The 10,143-nt window shown below is 57.0% G+C and overlaps 1 protein-coding gene across 1 annotated transcript in view; it reads right to left on the minus strand.

Moving 5' to 3' along the window:
* MYBPC2 (myosin binding protein C2) overlaps nucleotides 1–8,943 on the minus strand; it is a 25,423-nt gene extending 16,480 nt beyond the window's left edge. The window contains exons 1-11 of the mRNA XM_049622296.1: nucleotides 8,925–8,943; nucleotides 7,770–7,949; nucleotides 7,186–7,272; nucleotides 6,820–6,968; nucleotides 6,309–6,426; nucleotides 5,612–5,660; nucleotides 5,387–5,446; nucleotides 3,788–3,981; nucleotides 3,385–3,517; nucleotides 705–829; nucleotides 509–614 (exon numbers count right to left, since the gene is read on the minus strand). Coding sequence (XP_049478253.1) covers nucleotides 509–614; nucleotides 705–829; nucleotides 3,385–3,517; nucleotides 3,788–3,981; nucleotides 5,387–5,446; nucleotides 5,612–5,660; nucleotides 6,309–6,426; nucleotides 6,820–6,968; nucleotides 7,186–7,272; nucleotides 7,770–7,949; nucleotides 8,925–8,943 — 1,220 coding nt within the window. The remainder of the gene's footprint in view (nucleotides 1–508; nucleotides 615–704; nucleotides 830–3,384; nucleotides 3,518–3,787; nucleotides 3,982–5,386; nucleotides 5,447–5,611; nucleotides 5,661–6,308; nucleotides 6,427–6,819; nucleotides 6,969–7,185; nucleotides 7,273–7,769; nucleotides 7,950–8,924) is intronic.
* Between the last annotated feature and the right edge of the window lie 1,200 nt (nucleotides 8,944–10,143).

A 10,143-nucleotide genomic window follows, 5' to 3' on the forward strand; every position in this document is an offset into this window, starting at 1 on the left:
GGATGGATGAGCCAATGGGATAGATGGGTCTAGGGTGGACGGATGGATGAACCAATGGGATAGATGGGTCTAGGGTGGACGGATGGATGAACCAATGAGATATATGGGTCAAGGGTGGACGGATGGATGAATCAATGGGATAGATGGGTCATGGATGGATGGATGGATGGATGGATGAACCAATGGGATAGATGGGTCAAGGGTGGGTGGATGGATGGATGGATGGATGGGTGATGGATACAGGAGTGGACGGACCAAAGGATGGATGATTGGTTGAATGGATGAATAAATGAATCTGAAATAGCAGGGATCAGGAAAAGGACCTGGAAGAAGATGAGATGGGTAGAGGTCAGAAGTTCTAGAAAGAAGTCAGGATTTACAGAGAAAGGCTGAGGTCTCCTGGTGACTGTTAAAGCTCCAGAATCCCCAAGAGGGGTCATAAACATCAGAGCTGAGGCAAAGAAGCAGTGGGCACCTGTATGGAGCTCAAGGATCAAGAGTCACTTACCACATGACCTGGGCGCCATCTTCTGACACCTCCACTGACATTTCCACCCGGTCGCCCACAAACACCTGCTGGTCCTCGAGTGGTGTGACAATCAGGACTGGAGGCTCTGTGAGGCACGGGGGAACAGGAGGTCAGTAGTTTCGGGACGCCCTTCACAGCCCCACTCCCTAAGCTCAGGCCCAGATCTCAGCCTTGCCTTTGACGAAGAGCTCAGTGAAACACTTCTCATCTTTGACAGCGACCTCATAAGCAGCATCGTCTGCCAACGTGCACTTGTTGATGGTGAGAATTCGCTTCTTACCAACGTTCTCAAACACGTACCTGGTGCAAAAATCTTACGTCAGCCTAGAGCCTGGAGGAGATCCCCGCCCCAGGGTAGATCTACCCAGGCCAGATCTCAGGGCAAGTTCTCGGGGCAAGTTCGTCACTCCCTCTCAGAGCCAAATAGTGTGCGAGAAGGACAGATGATCCAGTTTCTAGTGTGTATGTGTTTATTTAGTTAGTTTTGAGACAGAGAGCGCAAGTGAGTGAGGGCAGAGAGAATCCCATCAGGGGCAGAGAGAGAGACAGACAGACAGACAGACAGAAAGAAAGAAAGAAAAGCGGGGCTCACCCAGAGCAGGGCACGAGCTCACCTGAAACAGGGCTTGAGCTCACCCAACGTGGGACTCGAACTCATGAACCATGAGATCATGACCTGAGCTGAAGTCGGATGCTTAGCCGACTGAACCACAGAGGCGCCCCAATTTCTAGTATTTAAATAGCCACAGCGGAAATCCTAACTGGGCACCCCCCCCCCCCCCCCGCCCATATCCATCCTCCCCTTCCATTTAGCAGGGACACACAGCTACCCGCCTAGAGAACTACATTTCCCAGCCTCCTTTGCAGCTGAGACGGGGCCCCACTGAGCTTGGGCCAATGGAATGCGAGTGGGTACGATGTGCAAACCTGCTAGGTCATCTCCACCTCTGAGTTGCTTGCTCTGGACGTCTCTCCTTCCCCTTTCCTGTCTGCCAGACACAGATGTACCCACGACCCAGCTTCAATCACGCAGAGGAGGACAATGCCACAAGAAATGGTGTAGCCAAACATGTGGAACCTGAGTCCCTAGAAAATCTCTGAGAGCGAACCCACTAGCCTCGATCAGCTAGAAACACATTTCTCTCTCATTTACAGTGATGTATCTTAGGGCCTCAGTTACAGCAACTGAAGCTGTACCTTAACTAACTTCACTTTGTGTCTCATTGATGGGAATCTTAGAAAACACAGCCGGGATGCCTGGCTGGCTCAGTCAGAGGAACTTGTAACTCTTGATCTTGGCGGGGGCACGGGGGTTCATGAGTTTGAACCCCATGTTGGGTATAGAGCTTGCTCAAATAATAACTTTAAAAAAACAGCCAAGGAAAACCTAAAAATAGGACCCACCCACGAGATAACTGTTGCCCACAAGGCAGCCTCTGTCTTTCCAATCTCTTAACTATACGTACGTGTATCAACATTTTGGGAAGCAGAAATGGGACCATGCTTCTTCCCATACGCTAATCTTGATCAGGCTCCTGTGTTAGTATATATTTTAGAATCTCTTTTCAGTGACTGCACAGCACTCTAGTAAGGAATTGTACATTTTGGTTTTCCATTTCTCGCTACAGTCGCAAATGCTGTAGTGAACATCCTTGTGACCAACTACGCATAACCATAATTCACTTAGGATAAATACCTTGAATTGTGCAATCTGGATTTTTTTTTTTTTTAAGTAATCTTGGGACACCTGGTGGCTCAGTCGGTTAAGCCTCCGAACCTTGATTGTTGGCTCAGGTCATGATCTCACGGTTTGTGAGATCGAGCCCCACGTTGGGCTCTGCGCTGACAACATTGAGCCTGCTTGGAATTCTCCTTCCCTGTCTCTGCCCCTTCCCTGTGCTTGCTTGCTCTCTCTCTCTCTCTCTCTCCCTCTCCCTCTCAAAATAAATAAATAAACGCTTTATTTAAAAATAAAGTAACCTCTGCACCCAATGTGGGGCTTGAACTCACAACCCCAAGATCGAGAGCCAAGCGCCTCACTGACTGAGCCAGCCAGGCACCCTTAGAACTGCACAATCTGAAAGGTTTTTAATACATTGCCCTTTCAGAGATTCAGCAAGTGCCATTCCCACCAGCAGCATCTGTGTACCCATTTCCCCGTGTCATCTCCAGCACTGGGTTTTATCATTTTGTAAAGTCTTTGCCCGTTTGGACAGCAGACAGACTGTTATTTATTTGCATTACTTCCTTTATTGTTGTTGCGGTCATTTGCAAGGTTGAATGTGTACTCCATGGCATGTTAGCCTTTTGGGTTTCTTCGCAACCAAACTTCTGTTTTTATTACCTTTGTCAAATTTTTTTTTAGAGATTTTTTTAAATCTTTTTTTTTAATGTTTATTCATTTTTGAGACAGAGAGAGACAGAGCATGAGCAGAGGAGGTGTAGAGAGAGAGGGAGACCCAGAATCCGAAGCAGGCTCCAGCCTCCGAGCTGTCGGCACAGAGCCTGAGGCGGGGCTCGAACTCACGAGCTGTGAGATCACGACCTGAGCCGAAGTCGGACGTTTAACCGACTGAGCCACCCAGGCGCCCCAAGAGATTTTTTTTTAAAGTAATCTCTACACCCAACGTGGGGCTCGAACACACAACTCCAAGATCAAGAGTCATGCGCTGGGCCGACTGAGCCTGCCAGGCGCCCCTCCTTTGTCAATTTTTCTATTGAGGTATTTGCTCTTTTCATATGGATGAGGGGGCGCCCTTTCTGGGTTAAGAGTGGCCAGCCTTATTTCTGGGCACTCTCTGGGACTCAGCTCTTCCCGTGCCCACCCCTGCAAGGGACTGTCCCCCAACACATACTTGCTACTTGGTTTGATCTCCTGGCCGTTCTTGAACCACTTAAGGGGAAGGTCTGGGTCACTGATCTCCACCACCAACTTGATCTTGTTGCCCTTGTCCACTTGGTACGCTGGATCCAGCTTCTTCGTGAAGGCTGGAGATTGAGGGATGCAGGGGGCATGGGGCTCAGAGGTTCTCACTGCCCTGGTTCTCCCCAGAGATACCAGGTCTCCCTCCCCAGACCACAGGCTCTCCAACGTCAAGGTCAGGAAGCCTCCCATGAACTTAGAGGTGCCTGAGAACAGAGCTCTATTACTCCTTAGATTGGGACCTTCAAGAGAGAGGTCCAGAGCCCAAACATCCAATACCCATGATGCTGGGGTCCCTACAGTTAGGGCCCATCTCTCCTCAGAGCAGTGCTGACCTGCACTCTTCTTGACCTCGACCTTGGCCTTCTTGAGCCGCTTCAGCATGCCCCGGAGGTCCGTGATGCCATACTGGAAGGCGATCTTCTCGTACTCACTCTTCTTTGCCCCTTTCAGGAGCTCCCAAATCTCAGGCGGGATGCCTAGGTCATCATCATCTTTCTTCTTTTTCTTCTCCTCCTCAACCACCTCCCTGAGGGTGGGGAGAGCAGGCAGGGCCCCCAGGTGGGGGAGGAGGTGAGGCGCTCCCTCCACCTCTCCACCCACTCGCTGTGCCCCTCTCTCTCTCTCTCTCTCTCTGGGCCCGGTGTCCCTTATCCTCTCCCACCTGGCCCATCGTCTCAGACTCCTCCCTGGCCTCCTGGCCTCCATCCTGCCTCTTCCCCTCCAGCCTGTTCCCCACATGACCCCGGGAGGATATTCCTAATTTCCACATCAGATGCCACACTTTTTTTGTTCACGATTATTCCATGGGTCCCCACTGCCCTCAGGAGGAAGTCCTAGCAGCTCAGCCTGGCGATCACGACCCCACCCACCATGCCCTCACCACCCCCCACAACCACCCAACCACGCTACTTGCCTTTTCCTGAACCTTCTGGGCCCCCTCCTGCCCCCTAGCCTTTGCACAGAATGTTCCCCTGCCGGGATGACCCCTCCCTACTTTCTCTTCCTGATGGACTCCTCTTCAGACTACTGCCAAAGTTTCCCTCCTCTGTGAGGCACTCCTGGATTGCCCTCACTCTGGGTTCTCGCAAGGCCCCTATGGAACCCTCTCTCTGATCACACTAAACAGTCTTGGTCTGTGTCCACGTCTGTTGGACCAGACCCATCTTCCCATATCAATCAGTGACTCAACGTGAGGGACCCAGTCAGACTTCTCTCTGTCCCCTGATCTCAGCCCAGGTAGACAGGAGGCCTCAGAAGATGTTTGCTGAGTGAGAAAGTGAGGAGATCTCTGGAAAGAAGGAAGGAAGGGAAGGGAACAAAGAGAGGAGAGATGAGCGGGGGAACTGGGCGGGGGAAGGACGAACGGATGGGCTAATGAACAGGTGGCTGGCAGGCTAATGGCAGATGGGCGGAGGGACATGTGGGAAGACGGTGGGTAGACGAGTGGTGGTGAGTAGATGAGTGGGCAGATGGGCAGGTAAGGGGATGGAGGGACTAGTCAATGGATACTAATCCATTAGTAGCTGGTAGCTGGTAGTAGAAGGTAGCTGGTGGGATGGATGGATGAGATTGGTGAATGGGTGGCTGGACCAGTGGACGGATGGGTGTTTGGCTAGGTGAACAGGGGAATGCCTAGGTGAACTGCAGCCTAAGTGAACAGGAAAGCGGATGTGAGGACGATGGGTTAAAGGGCGGGTAGGTAGGTGAATCGGTGGGCAGACGGTTGAGTGGGTGTAAGTACGGGTGTAGGCGAATGGTGGACAGGTGCGTGGGCGGATGGACGGATGGCTGGGTGGCTGGGGGATGGGTAGATGGACGAGGTGGCAGAGGGGGGCACAGGGGGTCCAGAGATGGCAGTGGAACCTCACCCACCATCCTTCTCCTTCGTGAGTCCCCATCTCCCCTCTCTACGCCGCGTGGGGTGGGCTCACCTCTTCTTCAACAGGCTGCTGAAATCCAGCTCACCCCTGTCTTCTGACTTCCCTTCACCCCTGTGGCATTGAGAGCGTGCGTGAACCCCACTGAGGTCCTGTGCCCTCAGGCCCACCCTGGGCCCCCACTCCTTGCCTTCCCCGATCCTCCCTTCCCCCACAGCTTCCCCTCCCAAGGGAGACCCCCCGCCTCCCCACCTCTTCCCAGGCTCCAGGATCACTTACGAACGCTTGAAGCTTTCTAGACCTTGCCCAAAGGTATCCTGACGGGGCACTGGGGGGAGGAGATCGGGGAGTAGAAGGTGAGTTGGATGCAAGGCCTGGTCTAAGACCAAGAGCGCCCCTCCGGCCTGCACAACCTCCTCCCAGGCCCCCTTTCTTGGATCAGCGCACTCTCTCACTTGGGCCTGGACACCTCGTTCCCTAGCTGCCACGCACCACACACTCAGCAGCCTGTACCCCCACACGCCCAGGCCGGCACGCTCTTCTCCCCAGGCCTGGGCAACCTCATTCCCTGCATCCTCCATATCTAAGCCCCATACACCCTGGGCTGTAGACCCCAGAGAGCGTACACCCTCAGGGGCCCACACATATGCCCCCAAATCTGGGGGCTAGGCTTGTACACCCTCACCTTCAACCTCACTTTCCAAGCCCGTATCGCCACCTTCTCAAGCCTGTGCACTGTGACCGTAGAATCTACTCAAGCCACCTTCTAAGCGTTCGCATGGGGACCCAAAACCTGAACCGTCTCACCCCCAAGCCCACACACCTCCTCGTGTCTCCCCAATGCTGAAGGCCCTGACCCCTGCATCTGCTTCCTCCTCCCCTGAATCGTACCCCCACATCTGCATGCTCTCCTACACCAGGCCGAAACCCCCACCCCGGCCCGACCCTTTGCTCCCCCCCACCCCCACCAGCGCACCCTCCACATCGATGTTGAAGGCACAGCTGTCGCAGACATCCTTGGCTTTGACCTCAAGGCGGTAATTCCCGCGGTCCCCCAGTACCACCTTCCCAATGTGCAGCTCCACGGTGTATACCTGGGGGCCGGGGCCAGAGGTGTGGGTGCATGTGACTCCCCGGCAGCCTCCCCACCCCCCGCAAGAGCCCACCTCACTACTCCGTCTCCGGGGCCTCACCCTGGCCCCACAGGAGGGACCAGCTGTCCCTTCCCATGCCTGGATAAGCTTGGTCCCTAGGGGACCCACACCCCTGACCCCTGAGAGCGTCCTGGAAATGCACACACTGTGCCCAAGCGCACCTGCCCTAACCCACACATCCTCGCCTCCTGCCCCGCACAATCGCCATCCCTCAAAGTCCCATTTGCCACCTACGGGGGCTCCAGGCCTCAGGCCACACGCCTTCTGAGAATCGGGGGCCGCACAACCTCCACCCCTCGCCCACGTGCCCTCACGCCCCCATGGGGTCCTCACATTGCTGGCAGAGTCGTGGGACTCCTTGAAAGAGAATCGGGCCCCGCTCTTGCTGCCCAGTTCCAGCCACTTTCCCTTGAACCACTTGATGGCTGGTTTCCCTGGGAGCTCCTTCCCGTTCACCTTGGCCACGATCACTGTGTCTTTTCCTGGGTTGGGGGGGGGGGGGGGTGGCCAGACGGAAACCATGAGACTCTACAGAGAGGACTGTGAAGCTGGGAGCCCCAGCCCCTCCTCCCCCAGACCCGGGAGTCCAGGCCCCCAGGCCCTACTCCCTCAGCCCCGTAGGTCTAGGCCCACCGCCCCATCCTCCCTCAGACCCCGGGAGCCCTGGTCCCCAGGCCCTCCTTCCTCAGACCCTCTCACCATTCTCCACCGACACAGAGTCCGGCTTCTTCAGGAAAAGGCCAGTGGGCTCCTCAGCAGTGGGAGACTGGTCCTCAGGTGCGGCTTCTGCTCAGGAGACAGGATTAGGGGGTCTGAGGCAGGCTGGGGAAGGGGCGGCAGGGCACTTAAGGGGCGCGGCTCAGAGTCTGAGGGACCCTCCGCTCAGATGCCAAAGACCGCGGGGCAAAGTGGCTTTTCCTGACGTGGCAAAGACCACGTGTCCCCCTTTGGGCCTCGGTTTCCCCGTCTGTGGACTGCAGGGTGGTAGACTGGATTGTCTGAATGGGGCTTGGGGTAGGAGAGGTGTGAGGACGGGCCGTGGGATCCAGGGCTGGACAAGACTGGGTGGAATCGGCCAGTTGCTGGGGCTTGAGGGCCGGGCTGAGGGGGCTGGGCTCTGACCTGGGGGCACTGGGGAGCCACGGAGGGCTGTGAGCAGGGGAGGGTGGGTTACCTCTGGAGGTAGGGCTAAAGGAGAGAGGGCAGGGTGGGCGCCGAGGGGCAAGGGGAGCCTGGGGGATGAAGAGCCACGTTCCGCTGACCCCACAGGAACATCGTCTCACCTTTGGGGGGCTGTGCAGGCGCCTCCTTAGGGGGCGCTTCCTTCGGAGCTGGTTTGGCCTCATCTTTGCCTTTGGGGGCCTTTTTGGCCGCTGTGAGGTAAAAGATGTTCACCGTTGAGCAAGAGCTCGGTGCCCTCTTCTTCCAGAACCCAGGAGTCCAGGCCCCCAGGCCCCTCCTCCCTCAGACCCAGAAGTCCAGCCCTTCCAGGTGTAAATTGAGAGTCTCAACGATCAGGTTTCCCCTTGCCCCAGGCAGGCCATGTCCCATCCACCCGGGGCCACCAGGCCTTGACCTTTCGGGTCCTGGGGGTATAATTAGCTCTTCCCCTGGGCTGGAAACTGGACACCTGTGCTGACCACAGCATCTTCCGCCCGCCCCTGCCTGCTGGCTCCTGGCTAGCTGCAGTGAAGGGCTCGACCCCCACTCCACAGCCAGGTGGGCCTGGTGCCAGCGGTCTGGGCACCCCAGGAGGAGGGTCCCCTCTGGGGGCTTGCGTCTCTTCTCTTCGGTTCACTTCTTCATACAGAGAAAGCCTCATTTCCGTGTAAATGAATGCCCCCGGTGCCATTCAAAGAAGGGCCCCCAACTGCACATAGGGCCTCTGGCCCCTATATGGAGAAAGCCCCCTAACTCCTTCATGGCGAAGCCCCGATTCCTATAGAAAGGAGGTCCCCTCCTTGTCTTGTCCCCTTGTACAGACCAGAGCTCTCCTCATCACGCAGACAGGAACCCCTAATCTCTATACATACAAGGACTTCTTTCCCCCGCAGAGAAAGGACTCAGTCCTCACTCAGAGAGGCGGTCCCGGTCCCCATGGAGAGGAACCCATCCCCAAATGTAGAGGACCCCCGTCACCATGCAAAGACTCCCCAAGTCTACACACACAGCACTCCCATCCCTATGGAGAAAAAGCACTCAAATTCAGAGAATCTCCATCTGTACCCAGAGATCCGCCCCCCAAATCCCCACAGAGAAAGGAACACCCTCACTGCACAGGGAAAGGCACCCCCACCCACACAAGGAAGGGAACCCCTCCCATACGGAGAAGATAATCCCATCCTCCCAAACCTACAAAGAGAGGAACCCTTAGTCCCCATTCAGAAAAGAGGACCTCATCTCCACATGGGGGGGGGGGGGGCAGTTCTGAAAGCCACCTGGTTTCGCCTCAGGCATGTCGGCAGACCTCTTCTCGCTCCTCTGACCACAGCTTTGTCCCTCAGGGCCCTAGGGAGGACAGGTGGGCCCCCAGGGGGAGCCCTTTAAGGAGTCCAGAGACTCCCAGGAGCCTCCGGGAGGCATCAGACTCCCCTCCCCACCCTCCCCTGCTGCCCCACATTCCTTCTGCGTGTTCTAAAGGGTGAGAAATGACATCTGGACCTGGAGGGGTGGCTGAATGCCAGGAACGGAACCGGGGCAGTGGAGGGGCCTGAGGTTCAGACACCTGGGTCCCAGGATGAGGGTGCTGGAGGCGAGGACTCCCAAGTCTGACGGAGGAGGGCCCGGGGGCCTGGACTTCTGTGTCTGGGGCTCAGATTCTTGGCTCCAGAAAAATGGAGGAGGATGAGGCCCTGCCCTCCTGAGTCCTAGGAGGCGGGAGAGGAAGGGGCTGGGGTCTAAAATGGGTGAGGGCTTGGAGCCAGAACTCCGCCATGGGGGCAAAGGGGATAAGAAGGTCTAGAAAGCCATTCTTAGTATCTGCAAGTCAGGCGTTTTCGGGAAACCGGAGCTGGGAGGGAGGGTCCGGTTTCCCAGCGTAGGCAGGACGGCTGCGCGGGGTGGGGGGAGGTCTCCGTGCCCGCAGGGAGGGCACTGAGGCTTGGGGACTCTGGAGTCCCGCCTCTGGGCGAGAGCACATCCGAAGGCCTGGGGCCGCGGCCACCTGGGACCCCGGACTGTCCGCTGCCCCTCCTGGGACCGCGCCCGGCCGGCTGCGGTTCCCGGAGCGGGCGCGGCGGGCACCGGACGCGGGGGAGGGGGCGAGTGCCCCCGGCGGGGTGGGTGGGGAGACCGGGAAGGCCCTGGAGGGCTGCCCGGACGTTGGCGCCCTTCCCGGCAGGGGGACCTGTGGCTTTCAGAATGGGGGTGGTGTGGCTGGACGCCGGATGGGGGGAGGTGAAGGAGGCAAGGAGGAGAGGATCGGGGGAGGCGAGGGTCTTTGAGGGGCAGGAGGTGTTATGGAGAGGAAGGAGAGGTGTGAGAGGGAGAAGGGTGTGGGGGTTGGAGTTAAGACGGAGGACGGGAGGGGAAGTAACTCTGGGTGAGAGAGCAGGTTCGAGGGAAGACGAGTCGCTCCCGATTTTCTTCCTGTCCATCTCTCCCCTCCCCCCTTTTCCAAAAGCCCCGGCATGCCGGAAACTGCCCCGCCTCCAGGGA

This window comes from Panthera uncia, assembly GCF_023721935.1.
Source record: "Panthera uncia isolate 11264 chromosome E2 unlocalized genomic scaffold, Puncia_PCG_1.0 HiC_scaffold_19, whole genome shotgun sequence".
Classification (NCBI taxonomy): Eukaryota; Metazoa; Chordata; class Mammalia; order Carnivora; family Felidae; genus Panthera; species Panthera uncia.